The 21,865-nt window shown below is 31.2% G+C and overlaps 1 protein-coding gene across 2 annotated transcripts; it reads right to left on the reverse strand.

Annotated features, from left to right (window-relative positions):
• Positions 1–5,098: 5,098 nt before the first annotated feature.
• On the reverse strand, positions 5,099–20,760 carry LOC125068717. Of its 2 annotated transcripts, none has more exons than XM_047678009.1 (2): positions 20,704–20,760; positions 5,099–6,886 (listed from the first exon to the last, which is right to left on the reverse strand). In XM_047678009.1, the coding sequence occupies exon 2, from the start codon at positions 6,881–6,883 to the stop codon at positions 5,465–5,467; it is 1,419 nt and encodes a 472-aa protein (XP_047533965.1). In that variant the 5' UTR covers positions 6,884–6,886; positions 20,704–20,760; the 3' UTR covers positions 5,099–5,464. The 2 variants fall into 2 exon arrangements, with proteins under 2 accessions (XP_047533965.1, XP_047533967.1); XM_047678011.1 differs by lacking the exon at positions 20,704–20,760 and adding an exon at positions 20,640–20,696.
• Positions 20,761–21,865: the final 1,105 nt, after the last annotated feature.

Here is a 21,865-nt window from a genome sequence, read left to right on the forward strand (position 1 = left end):
ATTAACTTATTTGCAAAGTTCCATGTTGGATTACATAATGGAGCTTAGAAGTTGTTAACTTAGTTCGGTTATTGATGTGCGATCGAGTTATCAGTTTAACTTTAATATATTATGTTTATTTTGGTAATGGTTATCTGGCAGATATAATTTAATGCGTGCCGTATAATCGTGTGTGTGTTTATTAAACAATGAAAATGGAAATTAATAAATTGAAAATATCGAAATCAAAATATCTTTATTCAAGTAGGCCGATATAAGGTTTTTTGAATCGTAATTTTACAATACTGAATTACTGAAGACTCGGCAAGAATCTCAGTAGTTACTCTTTCCACAATTCCAATTACAGAGTATGTGAATAAAGTATAATTAAACTTATACATGCACATGCGCATCCTGCCTAGAAATCAACAAATAGTAATTCCACGCTTATTTATCATTAATAATAATAGTATATCTTATTTATCAATTTTTTTTGACATGTGCTTTAATTTTTTTTAAATCTAAGCCAAGTCAAGTTGAACATAGTTAAGGAATATCGTGCCCCAAAAATAATGACTAAACTAATTTTTCGAAGTCGGAAGCTAGGGGTTATTAGTTTATTTTTCCTTCGTTTATAGGTACGAACCTATAGTATGATTTCACCGATTCTTTCTAAAATATTTATAATATTATTGTTAATGTACATAATGACTTAGATATATGATCTAAAACGAATGGATGGATTAAGCAGTAATCGATATTGATGGTTATTGAAATTATTACTTAAAAAAAAAATATATAGTAAAAAAAGAACAAAAACAAAATCTCAATAATGAAACATATTTCTCTAATTGTTATAATAACTTTAACAAAATATTGTAGACTCGATACGCACTCACAAGGTAGTAGAGAACGGATTCGGAGAAGGGGAGTGACGTCACAAGGGAGTAATGCCGCTTGCCGTCACGGCATACTATTTTACGATCTTACCGCTAAGGCCGCCCTAAGCTATGTATCTATAAATTAATACTGTCAAAATCAAAATCAAAATGAAAATTTACAAGCACTTTTGAATCGTCATTTAACAAACTATTTAAAGTTAAGCTACCACAGGTTCCAAATGTAGATTCTACCGAGAAGAACCGCAAGAAACTCAGTAATTACTCTTTTTCAACATCTAAACATACAGTCATGTTAGTTAAATACAATTATACATGTATGTTATGTCTCCTGCTTGGAAGTCAACAAGCATTAACTCCACGCTTTTTTATCATCAATATAATCTTGTATCGAATAATATGCCTTCTTTACCAATGTTTTTTACAAATGTTTTGAATTTATGGAAACGGCAAAGTTAAAAATGACAAATTGATTGAAAACCGACTTACCGTGATACGATATTCTGATGCGTATCATTATCCTTAATTCGTATAATTTAATTAAATCGTTGTTATTATAGTGAATTTCACATTTTCACGTTTTGCAATTTACGGGCGTGTCCTTCGATGAGTTTCAAATTTGTTCTTACAGAATAACCTTACTGATAATTTCAGTCATATAATAACTTCCTGTCAAAATAGATTAACTGTTCGCTCGTGTATGGAAAGAGAGATTAAATGAGTTCCGCTGGTAACATATCTACATAGAGATATAGAATTATCGAAGTGTTACTTAATCTCTTTATTTTTCTGTATTGATGCAATGTTGCTATACATAATATTAAATAAATTAATTACTGTCCTTCTCCTCAGAACAACATTTATCTTTGCTGTCTACTGCCGTTATTATGTGCTAAAATTTTCCCTAATTGTCTTTTTGTTGGGTTTCCTTCGTTAACTTTTAGTTTCACTTAGTTCTACTTTCGTTAACAAGTTCGGAAACTATATTTTTTGTTCATATTTCTGATCAAATCTCGAAGTTATTTTGATATACAATAAGCCAAAATGTGAAAAAACGTTTCATTCGATTATGTTCCTTATCGAAGATTAAATATACAAAAAATATATAAAATTCCCTTACACATATATTCTTTGCTGTAAAGTACATCCGAGGCTTAAAAAAGGCTTTTTATTTAAAGTAACAGCCCGTAAATGTCCCATTGCGGTGAAAAACCCTTCTTTCGCTTTAATGAAAGGGATTTCAGAACGCTCGAGTTTATTCCAACGCGATATTTTACAATAGGTTATCATAACTTCGTGTTATTTTATGTTTCACAGACGAAATGTAATCACCGAATTTACTAGAACTGAAATTAATATACTTGCACTTTAATTAAGTTGATTTTTACAACCCATTTTACCTTTGAATGGCTATTTTAATGAAATTAATCTGTAAGAAACCCAATATTTGCTCTGTTATTTACGGCCCGAAGCAAAAAGAGAAGTTTTATAGTGTTTCTAATTGTAAATGAATAATATGTGTATATCTGTAGCATTGTAGCTCCTTAGCGAATAAACCGATTTTTATTTAGTTTTTTTTTGTTTGAAAATTAACTCGATCGAGAGTTTTGTTAGCTATGATTTAGGAAATGTTTTTCATCTGTATGCTCTAATGTCTTACTCTAAGGTTATAAACGTTTATACTTTTAGAGTATTTTTTTTTATAATTAAATTTTGTTACGGATTATATATATCTTAATTACTGCAAAAGGAAAATATCCGGTAGTGCAAGTGCTGCTTGGGTAGATACCACTCACTCATTAGATGTTCTACTGGCAAATAGCAGTACTCAGTATTGCTCAGTATCTTGTGTTCCTTTTCGAAGTAACAGTGAGCCAGTATAACTTTGGGCACCACGTACATTACATCTTAGTTTCCAAGGTTGGTTGCATATAGGCTATGTAAGAAATGGTTAATAGCGTCTATGGGCGGTGGTGTCATTTGCCCGTCTGCAAAAAAAAAAAACATAATCAACAAATTCTAAATTCAAAACAATATACAAATATATTGCGTATCAAACTAGATTTTGTTTCACGGCTATTTTGAAGCGGTCTGCAATAAATTATTATTCATGTCATGTCAAAATGTATAGAAATGGAATGTCATTTATAGAAATGGAATGTGAAAGTGATCAAAACTGTCCTTAATAATTTGTATAAAACCAAAGATTTTTGTAGGGGCTACTTGAAAATTTCAAACGGAATTTCATTTAAAAAAAATATTTTAACTTGTTTAACGTTTAGTGAGCCGAGATGGCCCAGTGGTTAGAACACGTGCGTCATAACCGATGATTTCGGGTTCAAACCCAGGCAAGTACCACTGAATTTTCATGTGATTAATTTGTGTTTATAATTCAACTCGTGCTCGGCTGTGAAGGAAAACATCGCGAGGAAACCTGCATGTGTCTTATTTCCACGAAATTCTGCCACATGTATATTCCACCAACCCGCATAGGAGCAGCGTGGTGGAATATGCTCCAAATCTTCTCCTACAGGCTGTTAATGTGATAAATAGAACGGTTATTTCCGTAGACATATGAATGTACAGGAATAAATTACAGTTCACCGTTTCTTCTCTTTTAAGGTTTGTGACTGTCAAAAGATACTTACCAAGATTATTTATTTTTATTATAAATATACAGAATAAAAAATCGTATCAGTAATATAATATGTAAGCGGAAAAAAAATGGATTTAACGTAATAATTATTATTTTTGTCAAAAACATGCAGATTCCTTTATTTCTTCGCGATATTCTGTCACCGATATGGGCCATGGTCCAAAATTACATAGTCGTTCAATTAAATTTGCAAGAAAATGGTATAAAATTTTAATAAATTAATCTAATAATTATTGTATTAAGTGTATCTCATTAGAACTTCGGTGATAATGGCATATTAAAAATGGTAATTCAAAGTGCTTTTATGAGCCAACTTGAATGAAGAATATTTTGATTTTGATTTTAGGGGAGTTCGATTCGAATTGCAAAATAAAGCATCTGAGTGACCCTAACATCCGTTATGTTATTTTCATTTATTTATTTTTTTCTTTTTTATCAAATAAACGAAGGGTTTCTCAAAGGTGATAGTTATGTATTAACAAACTACACATTTAAAAGATTCAGACAATATTACGTGTTTGCACATACCTTTTTTTTCCTTAGGCATATATAAAATTCAATCAGGTTCTTCCGTATTTCGATAATCTTGGGTTACATTATATACGTTCCCTCTTATCAATAGGACCGATTATACATGATTATTTGTATATTAATAAAAAATATATATGCTTACACGATATATGAGTAGTTGTGATTTTATAAAAAGTATATACAATATTTCTGATATATCCTACAAGATATCAAATGGGTAAAATAATTTGAATAATATCGCAGCTTAAATCTTTATGAGCTGCTCTCTTAAGTATTAAAAGGCCTCGACAACTCACAACCATATAGAAATATTTAAATAAAAACGATAATATGAATTAGGTCAGAATGATAATATTCTGCTGAAAGTCAAACGTAATTTTGATGTCTTTGAATGATATCAAATTGAAGACAAATGTTATGTGTCTTGTACTTCATGACACTTTAAAGTTACAAGTTTAATAGTTCTGTAACAGCTGTCGGCAGCACCGAATGCTCATAATTCACGAAACATTCTTGTTCGGAAATACAAACAAGTTGGATGATAGTGACGTGTTGAAAATTATGGAAACTAGGAGTTAGTTTTGAAAATATGAACAAAGTTTATGCTAATTTTCCGAACATAAAGGTGTCGAAGATATTTTCAGGGTAATATTACGTTGAATATTTGAACGAATTTTATATTGACGAATAAATTTAATTTCATTACAGTTTCAGTCTAAAATTTTCAATTTTTCAAAAAAGGATGCAATCTTTGCAATAATGTTACGCGTTCTTAGAATATACCTTATACATGGAATCTGGATCTGTTTTAGTCATACATATTGTATTATATTATCATTTGTTGTTCTATCCCTATTTAACAATTGAATACAAAATATTTTTTCTATATAAACATTTCTTATCTCTCCTCAAATCACTTATGTTTGCCTGTTGATATTTGCAAATAGAACACGTCTGATTTTCTAAAATATGTATGGTCATATCAAGGGTCATTAAAAGTCAACAAACACACACCTATAATTTATTATAAAGGTAATAAAATAAAAGCTATTTACAAGCATGCGCTAATAATGGCAATATATGAAGTCACTGTATCGTAACACGCAACGATTTCGCTCCTTTGCTTTCATTTACTTGCTCTGGTCCAGCAATCACGACCCGACTGATTGCATTCCTGTCATGCATTTCACTATAAACACTATACCTCACTCAAAATTATGCATCACTTATACATTTTTATTTTATTTCTTGGAGGTCAAACTTTTTTATTGAATATTATTATTTCGTTTTTTTTTTTTTATTATGTCTCGAAATGTGTTCGGAGATCGTTTTTACGACTTATTTTTACTAAATTTCACTAGACTAGAACACTACTCATGGTCTTTAAATATTTACATTTTTATGGGACGTTTACAGGTAAGAACATTTGTGGATCCCCTAATTTAGGCTCAAATCGAATATTAACCTTAGAATCTCCATCTCCAACTTCTAGAAAACTATTCCAGTCCACCATCCAGTAAAAACCATTTTTCTTTGGGGGTGGAAGCTCTGAATCCCCGGGTTCTACAGGTGCTGCTCCTCCAAAAGAATCTTCTAGATCTGCGAATGATGCACCAGTATCTGAATCAGATGGAATAGCATCCGGTGCACTGGTTTCTGCATTTTTTGTATCGGTATCGACATTGGGTAGTTCAGTAGTAGAAGTGGTTGTTGTACTTGATTCATCAGTTACATTAGCTTGTCTTTTACTTTGATCAATGCCAACAACGACATCATCTTCTACAGGACTAGGGCCTTGATTTAGAGGAATAACTTTAAAAGCCTCGTAATCTATAGGTTCATAATTAGGTTTTGGAGTATTTGATACTGCTTTGGTCTTTCTAGGTTTTGGTAAATCAAGTGGGAGTACAGTATGTTTTGTTTCAGATGACGAAGTGTCTAGTTCGAATGGGAACTGTGGACGTAAGGGTTCATATAGAAAATTAGTTTGACCGAACTTTTGGTCATTATTGTTTAAGGTAGATAAATCTGACGGTGAGATTAAATCATAAGTGAGAAGTAAATTCTCTGGTAATTGCACAGTTCCGTCTACAATTCTTGGTGGTGGTAGAGGCTTAAATCCTTCGAGAGGTAACAAAAAGTTATCTTGGCCAGGTGTGCCTTTCAATCCATGAGAATCTAAAAATGCTTGCAACTCAGCTGGGAGGTCAAAATCAAGTGTGTTCTTAGTTTTTGCTGTTTTGAGTGCTTGAGAACTTTGATCTTTCGTTTTTGTTTTTGTAGGTTTCGGAGTAACTTCCTCTGGTACTACTTGAAGTCGTGGAGGTTTCGTATATAATTCTTGTAATGAAGATCCATCTCTAGGTGTATAAGGCAAAACGACTGTTAAAGTTGCCCCACTAGATTTAGTTGTCGATTCTACCAAACTTTTAACCACAGATGTGGATACAGCGTTATCATTTTCGACAGCAAGGTTTGATAATAAATTAGTCGATTGAGTTGCGGTGTTGATTTCATTTTCATGATAATTTTTATATGACGCTGTCGTTGATACAACATCAATTGCTACTCTTTTATTTGCCGATTTTGTAGTGGTGGTTTTGCTTGCACTTGATTTTACTTTTGACGTTGACCTAGTTTTTGCATCTTCAGCTCTTATATCATTTAACAAGTCTATTATTTCTTGTCTTGTAAGCCTTGGCAATAATGTATTTGCTTTAAGTATACTTTGAACTTGTTGTACTGTTTTCTCTACGTCCACAGCAGCGTTGGTAAGATTTAATAACGCTGCTGCAAAACAGCACCAGAACAGCTTCATGGTCTGGAAAGAAAATAAAAAAGTATGTTACAATAAATTACAGAATAAACATCTTATTGTAAATTTTAATATTGGATTCAATAAGTATTTCAACATGTTCCTGATAGTTTGTCTTGTTTTAAAGATAAGAAGATGTTGCTTTTATGTGAATTAAAATATAAAGTTTTACACCAGTTGATGTCTCTACTAGATAACTCAATTTCTGTTTAATAAAATAAACATGCGCTTTTTAATAGTTTTTCGATGTTAATGGCCACCAACAGCGCCTTAAGAAAACAAATAATTTCATAAACCGCACCTATGCAGAATATTGTTGTTTCAAATTGGAATAACAAATATGAGATGATATTTATCAAGAATGGTTAAATGTTAATTATTCGTCGAAAAAAAAATCATTCTCTTGGTATTTTGTGATGTAATAATGCTAAACAACGATAATTATCATTAAGAGGTTAACGTTCACAGTCAGTATCATGTTTAATGATGTGCTTAGCATTTTAAGGACATGGGAATTATTTTTTTTAATAACTATTCAATTTGTACTGTATGATCACCCAAGAGCCGTGTCACCCATTGGTTTGAAGATGTGAATCTTAGCCTCAATGATTCTGAGAATGACTCTTTTGCGCTGTTAAAAATATATATCGTGGTAAAAATATATTACAACCGCTTTGGTAGATACTAGGTCCTTTCACCATACAGTGAAAGGATTCTTGCAATATTGTCTCTATAAGCATCAAACAAATAAGAATATTAGTCATTCCTTAATTAATTTGGGGCATTGCTAGTACTATTTATATATAAAAAAAAACCTTTGTGTTACGCAAGCAAAACTGGCGCTTTCCGTTTCATATCCATAATATTTAAGCAAGTCTTAATACAATTGTGTCAATTACTACGAGTGCAATAACTGAACGAGTCAACTTCTTTGTCCGAAAATAAAATAAAAAATTGACAATTAATGATAAATATACCACGACATAGTCAATTCATATGACGCATCTCTTTGCACACACGTATTCACTTTCTAGCAAAACGGTGGCTAATTTAAATTCCTCATGCAATGAAGCAATGTAGTCTTGCTCACGTCTTCAGTGGCCTTTGACTTGTATGTTATGGCGAGGCCTTAAGACTTAAACTGTAAGTGATTTAAATTTTAAAATAAATTTATAATATTAATTCGTTAAAATTCCATATATAAATAGCGCAGTATTATTTAATAAAAATATTTCGGTTAAAGAGTTAAAAATTTGAGGAGCACGAATATTTTAATCATACATTTCTAGCAATACGGTAAGCCACAGAGTAACTTAAAAGGAAATTTTTAGTCGCGTTTAATATATATTTTATATTTACTGCAAATAAGCATTTTATTTATATTTGTCCTGTTTATTTATAAGGACTTATTTAATAAAAAGTAAAAGTCTCGCTACTGGGGAAAGGTCTTCTCTTCTTGCGTCATTGTATACGAAGTAGTTTTTGAACATATTACACCACTTGCTTTATGGGTTGTGGCAGAAATTTATTCTTAAAATCCGGGTTACCTTACGATGTTCGTGAACTATCATTTTCTCTACGAATATTTAACTCAAGTCCGATGGTGAGATATGTATGAGATAGTAAATTTTACTTCATAATTAATTTCTTGTTTACGTAAGTTTGTTAAACGTTGCATCATTACGTTGGTGTAAATTAAATTTCAATACGAGCCTATATAAAACTCAAAGTAAAATAAAACATTCTTATAATTCTTTCAAGAGTATTTTTATACATATATTTTTTCTTTAAAATACATAAAAAATTGCGCATATGGAAATACTTATCCATGCGTAGGTTTTAATTTTTTAAATGCAAAGTTGTAAATGAACTCGGTTTTAGGGTCTTGTGCAAGCATATCTAGATAGATCCCACTCATCGTATTCTACCACTATAACTGCAATACTTAGTTTTGTTGTGTTCTTGTTTGAAGAATAACTGAGTTAGTGTTACAATAGGCACCAGAGGTATGACATCTTAGGCTTCTCGGTTGGTGATTGATTTGCGATGTAATGGATGGTTAATATTTCTTACAGTGTGAATACAGAGGCGGTGACCACATATCATCAAGTGGCTCATTTGGTAGTCTGCCTATAGTGAGAAAAGTTAATTTGTATTACTAATCTCATGTTTATAATTAAACCAAGCGCTGGCAGCCAGTTTAGCCAACGTATCCGCTTGGATGCCAGTATTTTGGCCATTTGACTTCGCTTTAATGACTTCAAGGAACTTCTATGAGTCTTTGTTAATAACATAAACTCGATATACTTTTTGTTTAATTATGTTTTATTATGATTAATGTGTTAAAACATAACTAATAACATACTGATACGTGTACTACTGTCATTTTTAACATGATTGATTTTTGTTATAGTACATTGAAAAATATTTGTATTACTTGATGTAACTGACTCGTTTATGTAGTGTCAAGGTGATAAGGCTGCAAATTTAAATAACTATGTGTACGAATTCCCGGGAGCGTCAATTAAAGTTATATCATCTGTCAAGGATTTGCTTGCGGAGTTAGTTGACAGTGTAAATAACGTTTAAAGCTAATCTTAAGCCGTTGGTCGTCTGAAGTCAATACAGTCATGTTGAATGGCCAACCTATTAGGCTATGAAATTTAAAATGTATCTGTGTTAGTGCACTCATGTATAAACTATAATGTTTTCTATGTAGTTGGCAATACCGTTGTCGAAAATCGTTACGGAATACGTCATAAACAAAACAAGAACTGGGAGAGCTCGTACCGCAAATATGTTATGTTGATATAGTTTATTTAATTTCTTAACATAAGCTCAATGACCTCTTTACGCTATAAATAATGCTCACGTGAACATAAAAGGTATTTATTGTGATAGAAGAAAAATATTTATCGTACGTATGTTACCCTCGTTAAGATCCTACGCATAAAACTGTCTACATTATACTGTAAGAGGAGCAGAATTAATAACTCCAACGTGTATTTTTTTTGTAAAGTATCTTAAGAGTTGTACTTTATTTTGATTTTTAAATATAGGTCAACTAAGCCAATAACTATTTCTGGTATAAAGAGACAATATATTTGGCTGGTATCCAGAAACAGTCCATTTCTGTATTCTAACGTAATCCTACCTTTAAAATAAAAAGAGAAACATATATTTTTGTTTGTAGAACAATATCAAACGAATAACAACAATTACCTTATATATGAATAGAATAACGAAATATGAACGAAAACTCCTTGTAGGAGCCTGTCTGCATTCATTCAAGATTTTCTTTAGCGAAATATTGATTTAATACCTATTTCCTTTGACTTTACCTTTACCGATTTCATTGAACTCATTTTTAAAGTTTTTTACTTCTAGATAGATAGATAGATAGATAGATTTAGATCGTTTATGCCGCATAGCAGTTTACTCAGATTTTCTAATAGGGACTATGGGTCAATAGGGATGTATAAAATTGCACCCGCGTAAACACGGGTCGCTAGTAACAAGTAATTCTGGAAAGGTGAAAAAGTTTTATTTTTTATTTAAGTTTATAACATATACTGATACAACATTTCGTAATTATAGGAAGCGGTTACGAACAATGACTCTCACGTCTATTCTTATTTAAAAATGATAACTTCACAATAGACAAAAGCCTTTGTGATTCCCATTACAAGAAACACATAACATGTCGATTCATAAACGAGTAATAAGTATAAAATAAGTGGCAATGTACCGTCATAATTCATTGAAAGTGAAAGGCGGCTAAACCAGCTGTTTAAGTAAAATTAATTTCAACTTCTTAGCCTCATTATACATCGCTGACTCGCGATGAAGCGATGAGATAATTTTGAAGTAAAATCAACAATGGACGTTAAATTATGAGATGTTATCGCGTGATGTAGGCTATAATATGTGATTTGATACGCGTACACATGGTCACGTGTGCAGAACTGCTTGTTTAAATGAACGATAGAGCGAAAATTATATTAATATTAATTTATTCGTATTGAGTTATATGACGTGAATGATTTTGTTTAAATTTGAATTAATTAAATGAGTACAAATATGACTAAATATAGATGATAATTTATTTTTTATAAAGTGATTAATGCGTACATTTTAATTTCGAAAATGGAATACCATTTTCTGAGCCCGAAATGAATTAAAAAACAAGTTAAATAACAGCTTACATAAAAAAATACCATCACAGAAATGAATAAACGAAAAAAATATTTGGTATATAATTTCGAGAGCGTTCAAAAGCATAAAAAGTGCTTTACAGTGCTCTCAGCGGCTATAAGTGTTAATGATAAATTTCGATATTGAACTATAAGCTATGGCTGCCGTTAAAATGTTTCTACATGTGTAGCAGCCAAGGTGAGCTAACAAGTTGGTTTGAGCGTGGATTGATGCACTTGACCGCTTTCGCATTTTATCGATGACTGTGGAAATACGGAATTTAAACCTGCATTTCATATTTTTTAAATTACAGACTGCTAGTTTTCTCCACAAATGGGGCTTCGATTTATAAAATTTGTAATACAAAAAGTGTTCGAAGAGATGAGTTTTATTTTTAATCGAACTCTTAGCTAAGCTTATGTACATAGTAATAGATTTTGTTTGTTGTTACGTTTGCATACGGTACAGAGAACGTTTTTGGGCAATCGTATACGCATATATAATATAAGATACCGGGAAATATAATCAATTTACCATTTACCTAATTTAAAAAGTTTTTTAAGGATAAATTAATAAATAAATCTTATTATTCATTAAAAGTATACTTTTTAAAAAAAAACGTCTGGATTTAAGCTCGGGTTCCATCACAGGATTATTGTAAAAAACAGCATTGTAAATCTGTTTATTTGAAAAGAGCAACTATGCGAGTTTCTCGCCGTTTCTTCTCGCTGGAGGCTTCTTTCCGAAACGGTGGTAGTATTTAAATATCGACGATTCAAAAACGCTTCATTGTGAAGTTTACTTGAATAATATTAATTTGATTTGTTAATTGTGTGTTGATTTATCCGTTATATACATAATATATTATTTGCTATTCATGACAGTTATATAGTCATACAATTTGGTTTGATTGTGTCCCCAATGAATTACCTTTATTTGGATCTATGACTCTACTATATCGCTAACAATACCTAGTATTATTTAAATGCTATATCGACTTCTCATGTAAGTTCTGAGATATGAACAATTATTTAAATACAATTAAGATCCAAGCGGTATATACGCTTAAACCGTTGTATTATCCGTCTTTCCCAAATGAAACTATTGAGTTTCTTGCCGGTTCTTCTCGGTAGAATCTACTTTCCAAACAGATTGTAGCTTTACATTTATTTCAAATTCTTGAATAAATAATATTTTGATTTTGATAACTGTTTGATGATGATTTTTCATTTCTTTATATTATCTAATACAACTCAAAAGACTTTTATAAACAACAAATACTGAAAATCAATTTGGTATTTCTTGAGTTAAATTTATGGTCAGAGTATCTAAAAGCCGTAACATATATCTTTACGGTTTTTTTCTGTAGACATTGTTAAAATTTATACTCTGTACAAGTTAGCTTGATCTTTTTGACAGATGTAAATTTTTCTGATCGACATAACTTTGCAGAGACGAACATATTATTTTTTTAATTTAATTGTTTTAAAAATTGTAAAATTATTAAGTCCCTAAAAATTTCAGCGTTATCCGAAAATTTTAATACTTTTTATTGCTTCAAAGTAAAATTTAAATAGAAACACTGAGATTAATAGACACTTGTACACTGTTACATCGGTCGGACGCTAGGGACACGAATAACTGGCAGTAACTGTTACAAATATCGATTACAAAAAATCATTATTAAAGATCATTGTTAAGTTATTTTTACGAACGAACTCTTTGGTTGGGGTCTCTTTAACTAGTGGTTGGCGTCTCTTTAGCTGGTATAACTCATTTTAGAAAAATAAGTTAAATTGAATTTGAATTACGTATTCCATCGTTTCATCGACTGTTATATTTTCTGTTTCCCATCACTAGTCCGTCTATCAAAAAGTACAACTTGAACAGGGTATAGTTGTATATATAGTTACTTAGTGAATTGATGTTATACATATAATGAACAGTTCAAGTCTCATATTTTTTTAAATTAAATATTTAAACGCTGTCCAGTTACGCCTAGTAGATATTTCTACTAGCAACACTAATCGTTCCTTGAATGCAGTAACCGGATACTAATTTGCAGTAGCCATGTCGCGCCCTCATTTATTACATAACATTAAAATCTCTCTACTATTACGAGCATATATATATATTTATTTTTTCCATGTTTTATTACGAGGCTGCTTCACAAAATAAGGATTAAAATTTTACATATATATTTTTACATACAATGATACAATATGTATATAGATATATAGATCGTATGTATGTATGGATGATGTATGATTGATTGAGGGGATGTTTATTTCTATGTTTGAACGTATTTTTCTTTGGAACTATTTTTTATTCGATAGCTCAATCCTGATGTTCTCGTGTGAAAACCTCAATCAAGATGAGGTTATAGCGTATTTAACATCGAAAATCAAACAAGCCACACTCATTCCGAGTGAGAGTGTACATACTTCCTTTTAAACTCCGAGATGCTACTGTGAATTTTTGACAAAAACCAATAACTTTATATCGACTAAACTTGGGGTTCAGACTTAGGCCTACCTACGGTCAACTAGCCACTAGACCAACGAGGCCGTACCATATAATTGCACTATTTCACAACGATTTTAAACGTCTTTGGTTGCAAATATAGTAAGTTTTATTATCTCAATATCTTTTAGCACGTCTTTAGTAACCCATTGGCTCATTGGTTTCAAAATAAACGCTTAACAAAATCTTGCACCATCTTCGCAATATTTGTAAATATCGAAATGAATCGTGTGAAAATACTTACTTAAATAAATGATACATAGTAAGTAAGTACTTGTACTATGTTCAAAGTGATTGTTTTTTATGCGGTATAGTGATAGGAGGACGGCTAACTGGGTCACCTGATGGTCACAGTTCAGAGTCATTAGCGCTGTAAGAAATGTTAATAATTTCTTTCATCGCCAATGCTCCGACCTTGAAAACGGAGTTGTTATGTCCTTTTTGCCTGTAGTTACACTGGCTATCTACCTTTTAAATCAGAACACAACAGTTGGTACTAATATGACAGTATTCCTGCTTGGCGGTAGAATACAATTATGAGAACTACCTAGTACCTGCTTAAACCAGCATGCTGGTAAATACACAAATGGTTTAATAAAAATATAAAAACTACTATAGATTTTTACAACAAAACTTCATAATTAATTATTATTTAAAATCATTAAACATTTCGTGAGAAAGTTCAAAGATTTATTAAAACACACAAAGACCTCAATCGAACAAAAATAACATTTGAGAAAGTATAATTCCGGCTTCAAACTGAGCTGGCTTTGTTATTGAAATCATTATAATTGGCCCGCAGGTTAATTACCATCCCCTCAATTAGGGGCTGTAAAAATAAGATGTTCTATTACCTTTAATTCATTTCATTATCCCGTCAAAAATTTGCTGACCACTTAAATTACCTGAAGTTTTTTAACGTTTAAGGATTTGCTAAATCTACCTGTTTATTAAAGCGAATTGAAAATTTTAAATAGATCAGGCCATGTTTATAAGTTTCAAAGGCATATTTTTAAATTATCTCTCATCAGTTTTTAAATTAAAAATATATAAGATTTAATTAGTTTATAGGATTTATTTTTGAAGTACTTCGTAGCTTATGTACTATTTTTTTTATCTCTACTATTAAAAAAAACAACTAAATATACAGAAAACGAAACCAGAACGTATAGTACGTTACGGAGGAGGTTTTAGTCTATATTATTTTAAATATGTAGCTGCGGTTTGTAATTTCAATCCTGATAAATTGAGAATATTGACATGATAATATTGTTCTTGTATTAAAAAAAATAATTATTCAGCCCTACGATTTTGTAAGTACACACTTCTTATATCATCTTGTGAAATGTCGACAGTCGAATTACGGCGATCCGCAATTTTGATACGTGTAATTAATTATTATAGTGAATGTCGGATATTACATTTCGAGTTTTAACGCTCGTATTCTGCGATGAGTTTTGAGATTCTTCTTACAGAATCGCTAACCAGTTTTCATTATTTAGTATTAATTTTCATATTTTATGATATGCTGTAGGCAGTACAGACATTAATAGTAGATCAAAATTTTTGAAGGAATTTTACTTCATTTGTACTAAATGCGTACTTATACGATTCGCCCGTCTTTGTTTATAGTCTGTGAAAGTTTCTGGCCTATAGCAACGAACCGATAATGGCGAGTGAGAAGTAGAGAATAAATGCTTTGAAAGATATTTAAATAAGCAATGCATGCTAAACATTACCTCCTTTTAAGTCTAAATAATGAATAAGGTATTAGTGAATCGTGTCTGAAGCGAAATCACAGTTATTTAAAAAGACTTATATGACACAATAATCACTAATATAACATAACACACTTCTAAAAATATAAATATAATAGCATATAGTATTAATATTAATATTATACTTGGTGCTACAGGGCTTCGTGCAAGTTCGTCGGAGGAGATACCATCCACTCATCAAATATTCTACCGCGAAACAGTAGTACTCAATATTGTTTAAAGTTTAAAGGATGAGTGAGCCAGTGTAACTACAGGCGCAAGGGACATGGCATCTTAGTTCCCAAGGTTGGTTGCGCATTGGCCATGTAAGGAATGATTAATATTTCTTACAACCAGTGTCTATGGATGGTGGTGACCACTTACCATCATACCATGGCCCTAAAACACCTACAACACCTATTTTCTTTATAAAATATTTCGATCATATAATAATATATTGACAAACGCGTCATCTTTCGAGTTACTGATACAAAAGGCTGCAGATTCCAAGCTTTTGGGTTTAATCCAATTCTCATTTCCAACACTAAGATTGTAAATTATCAATGTACACATTCCCGTATCTCAGAAAGATTGACACCGATAGTTTCGTATTTACAGTTTTGTTTATAAGAACGTTTATACCTCCTTTGGCTGACTAGCCAACTAGACTTTCAGTATAGCTGCCGTGGCTGAAGAAGATTTGGGTATAACTTTGATAATTAGTATATATATTTGTCGCGGATACAAATGCATAGCTATCTAAATGGTCACTAATTGTAGTTCGACATGTTGATTTTACTAATTCAGTCAGTACGCAAGTCTGGCGCTGGCGCTGTCCCAAGACCAAGAGACCAAGCGCCTTGCTCAATAAAGAAAAACACACTGACAGATACACACATAGTAACAAAATAGGTTTTATATTTTTCACAACTGACAACTTATCAAACGTCAATCACGTTGTGTGCCAGTGTCATTCTAATAAATGAGGTCGTATATCCGTGTAAATTGATTACCTCTAACATATATAGTACTTCTCTCTCTTTCCAAACGTCTCCTCATATAAGTTCTGTTTGTTATTCATTTTCTGATAATAATGTCAAATAAAAGGTTGAAAAGTGTGAATTCAAAGACGAATCTCAATGCAGGTATATTTATTGCGGAGGTGAGAAGACAATTCCTCACGATGGTAAGCAAAACGAATATTGATTCCTCACGATGGTAAGGTAATTTATATTGATATATGATGTTCTTAGTTTAAAATCATAATATTGGTTAACACAACACGAGCTTGGTTGAGTTGGTAGATAATACAGGAGAGATAAAAAAGGCAGAATTGTTAATATTATTATAATTATTATTCATTAGCATAAGTGATAGTAACTTATCAAGGGCACACTCAATAACATTTTACATCCATTCATTGCGATTATGATACAAAAAAATACATACAAAAAATCATATAGTATTAAAGTTGAAAATCGCATAGGTTTTTAAGCTGGCTTTTCACTGTGGCATATAATATAGTATATACTGAAACCACATTGTAACGTTGATAAATTTTTTTGAAAAACCTTATTTAATATTTTTGGAAACTAAAATGTCATGTCCCTTGAAACTGAATCTCTTTACAAACCGTCAAATAACAATGCTAAATATTGCTGTTTCGCGGTACTATATGTGAGCAGTACCAAGCCGGGCACAAAGTTCTACCACCGAGTAGCATCCCACTTATTAACATCCCGGAATAAAATTAGTATGGTTTATTTTAGACAAAGCCTCAACTGACACTCATACGTAATATATGTTGATGATCCAAGGTTTTCAAGTTATATAACACTCGGACCGCAAACGTCTTATGTCACAGAACGTATAGTTCCTACCACAGATTTAGAATAGACTAGATGCCGCATGTTCATTAAATTGTATGAAAACCAAGCTTGTAATTTATTTGAATCAACGAAATCGTCACCCGTTATCGTAAATCGTTATATTCTATACTTGTATATTTTTAAATTAATAAAATATATTTGATCAACATAATTACAGTGGTAGGTAATACCATTACTTGGTTTAGTACCCCAGAAGAGTTTTAACAGTTACAGTTTATAACGGCACAGTTTCACACAGACAGACAATGGTAGTATCGTCTAGGTTTCGACCATAGCTTAAACTTCGAGCACGCTTGATCGAATAGCTTGCTTAATCTGTATTTGTTGTTACTACTCATATAAATACCAACAAATAAGCGACTAAAAAGTGTAAAAAAACATAAATATGTATTAAGTTATGCAATAATGAAACCAGAATTTCAACCCTATTTTTTGGCCGTGTTATTAGTTCAACGATTTCCGTTAAAAATATACATTAACTTTACTTTAATGAACGTATTTTTCTTAAAAACAGTATATATTTAGCACCTTGGACTTTAAGTTCTACCTTAATAAAGTACAGTCTAAGTAATCCAATTTTGAATTCATTTTAAAATATCCCATATAAGCATATAATTTAAAAAAACCTCGACTTTGTTACGAACAGCCTTAATTTTATATTAAGGTATAGAGCAAAATAAAATAAATAATGTAAATTCTGGTTTGATTATTTAATAATAAAGAAATAAAATTGTCAAAATTACAATAAAAATACATTGAATTGAATAAAACCACGTTTACGTTATTACCGTATTAGTCTTGTCTCGATCAGTAGACCAAGTTTGTATCAAAAGGAGTTCCTAGCTTTAATGGTGATGATGGTCTAACGCTAGGTCCACTAGTGCTGTGAAGGCGTATATCTAACTCACCTTTAGTTGTCTTAGGACAATGGCATTGTAGAGATCTCGCTCTTCGAGTTAAACAAATGCTTATTTCACAAAAAGCGATACAAACAATATTTAGGAAAAAAGCATTGTGCAAACATCATTCTATAAAAGATAATTATTTCAAGAATCGATTCACTAATATTTCACGTTGCATTTGTGACGAATGTTTAAGTTGAATATAATTATATATTTTTATGGTTCAACCTAACCTAACGAATATAATTATTTAATCATTTATTTATCAATTGACATTTTATGAAATGAAAATTCGTTTACTAATCTGTTATTTGAATTATTTATAGGTACACTAATTTGTACAGAGATTAAATTGTGATTCATAATTTTGCCAAAAGTTGTTTGTGAAATGGTAATTTGTGATTTGTTTTATTGTGACAACACTGAACCGCATTAAGTCAAAATGAAATTATATATTTTTCAAGTAGGCTTTTATTAGCATGTGGCAATTTTACGAGGTTAATTGTAATCAGGTTCGTATCTATTCAAACGAGTAAAAACTTTTTTCATCAGTCAAATAAATACATAAGTAATAATCGCAATTTTTTATTATATATATATGACACATAATAAAATATATATATATATTTTGACTGATGAAAAAAGTTTTTTCTCGTTTGAATAGATGCCGGAGGAGCAGGATGCCGAAAAGTTGGGTTCGGGGATTGTCAAAAACTCGCGTTACCAGTACACTTACAACTCCATCGGGGTGACCCGCTCTTAAAAATAAATCAGCCATCAAACATTATTGCCAACTATTCATTAATTATCCAAATCAACAATCAAAGTAATCTCGTTATATATATATATATATATAGGTAGGCGGACGAGCAACTAAGCCACCTGATGTTTAGTGGTTACCACCGCAAATAGACTGATATCTGATATGGTGGTACCCAGACGGGTTTGTACAAAGCCCTACCCGCTAGTAAATTTAAAAATGCTATCAGTGTAATAAACTTTATTCATTAATATTGTACTCAGCCACAATACATTTGCAGTTAAATTGTATTATATGTATTAATTACCTAATTACACTTATCGCTTGAATAAAAATCACTATCAATCAACTAATTTACCATAATTCACTCAACTAGAATAATTGATAATTGTGTCGATAATATTCTAACGACGTACCATTAATCATATCTGATGTAACTTTCACTCGTATCTCGTGTACATAAATTATATTTATATGTTCGTCTTACATAATTATTGTAAGAATGTGATTTTTTTTTCTAGGTATTTTTATTGTCCAATATTATATTTTTATTGTTAGTCCAGCAAGACACGGTTACGGCTCGTCGTGCCGTTATCGAAATTAGAACTTATTTTTTTTATTTTTCCCAATCTTAATCTCGCAGTAAACACGCATGTATTCAATTTCCATGCAAAAAAAACTGGGGTGTATATGGGTCTTGGCGTCAAGAGCACCGGAATATCTACTAAACAACAGGTAACCATTCCGTATTTTCGGGAGACGCCACGAGATCCTTTGCGCATAATGTTACCGCGAGTTTTGGACGGTTGGCCCGCCTTTGCAGGCCTATCTAGAGGGATTCCCGGGTGGGTTTTCAAATCTTTTTAATTCGACCTATAAAAATGGTATAACTATTGGGCAAAGAATACAGTGGATGATATTTTAAAATGTTATTAATATTATGTTATTATGATCATTTTTTATGAATACGTTATTTTGCTATACTTGTATAACGATTTTAGCTTGATAATAGATTGTTATTTTTATTGTTTTTTGTGTAAATTACTATACAATTATATAGATTAATTATTTCCAGATGCATGCAATATTCGTTTTTTGTTTTTTTTATTCTGTTATTGTTGGATGCAATTTACAAGATATGTGATGTATTTTCGGTCAGCCCGACCGGATAGTATAAATATAGATAGATATATTATATGGTATAGATTGTTATAAAGTTAGACGCAGGATCGGCTTTACTATAATTTACTTAACTCCAGTTTCAGAAGTCCTTTAAAAATCCAGGTTTGAAACCCTAGGTAGCCACTAGACCAACGTGGCACTTAACAGGTGAACAGGCGTCAACCTCGTACAGACATTTCACAGAGTAATATTTATTGGCAGAGGGCAAATTACACACAGTCTCTGTCCATTATATTTTGTTTAAGATAAATAAAAAAAAGTATATAAAAATAATACAAGGCTTGTTAATATTCCGATCACGTTTTACTTTTGGCTTTTTAACACAATCTAATTTATAATCTGTTATAAGAATAGTCAAGGTTTTTATTATAAGCCGCAATTATATAAATTTTTTAATACAAAATCAATAAATTATATGTTATTTTTGGTCATGGCAAGTTTTTATAAAAAAAAAAAAAACGAAATGATTATAAAATATATGAAAGTAAATCATTCCATTTTTAAAATAAAACGAAAAAATAACGATATATTACAATTAACGTCAATCGTTACCTGGTTTTACACAAATCACAACACTAACACAGTCCGTTAAACCGTACAGTATCACAGAACCTACCGTGAAAGTATTGTCGACCACCGCACCGCCGGAGACCACTCACACTACTGTTACCACTACCAGTTGCGCCATGACCTGTGAAGTAACACCGATTACTAAATGATCTGTGACGTTTAAATTGTTACTACTTGTTTTGATTAAGTACATTTAATTTATTCCGGTTATAGTTTAGTCTTCCTCGAACTAGTTTTTACTTTTAACAATAATCTTCTTTAGTCGTAGATTAAAAACAAAATAATAAGAAATATATGCAAATATTTTATTATCTATTATATAAAGGAGAAACCTTTTGTTTTGAATGTTTTTCGTCACGGTAGCAAGTAATATGCAAGTGATCCCGTGACGTCCCTTGTAGAGACGGGATCTGGATTCCACAAACTGCACACACCGTCACATGAAGTGGTGGGCACTTCATGAGACAGAAACACGAAACGAGTTTTCTCAGCGAGATAAAAAAAGGAGACAGGGTTTCCTAATATTTATTATCTGTGTAAGCAAACACATCAAATCGGGAAGTCATCATATATAAATGCATCCCTCTACTTAAAAAGTTAGCAGGTTTTTGTCTCAGAGTGGATTTTATTCGAATGAATTATATAATAATTATAAATAAAAGTATTTGTTTAGTTTTCACTATTATAATCAATATCGCTTGACCTTTTCATATAACAAGATCGCCTTTTATATAGAAGTTAATTTGAAACGGTATATTGATTCTTTAATATGTTCATTATGGCGGGTTCGTATACGTTCCATTTGCTGTTTCTTCAATTAGAGCAATTTCATCATCGGAAAACGAGTATAAATTTAATAAATAAATTAAAAATGTATTTTAATTACTTAGAGCGAAAGTTGACTGTCTCGTGTATGAGCTTTACGTTTAATAATATACCGACAATTTAAAAAACTTGGACAAAGTATAGCTAATTACGTAATAACATGACAATTAAAGTTAAAAGGGGTGTATCAATATTTTGATAATCTCCATATCATAACTGTAACTATTACGTATATTACAGGCTCTATATTAGACTCAATTGTTAACAAAGTTATATATAAACAAATAAATCTAAGAACATACGTCGTTTTATTATAATACTAATTGTCATATATTTGAAACGTTGCAAGAATGACATGTTATTCGGATAAGTCTTTCGAAAAG

The sequence above is a fragment of the Vanessa atalanta genome, chromosome 14 (assembly GCF_905147765.1).
Source record: "Vanessa atalanta chromosome 14, ilVanAtal1.2, whole genome shotgun sequence".
Classification (NCBI taxonomy): domain Eukaryota; kingdom Metazoa; phylum Arthropoda; class Insecta; order Lepidoptera; family Nymphalidae; genus Vanessa; species Vanessa atalanta.

Coding starts and splice junctions, on each gene's coding strand:
- LOC125068717 (XM_047678009.1), bottom strand. CDS start 6,883: ATGAAGCTGTTCTGGTGCTGTTTTGCAGCAGCGTTATTAAATCTTACC.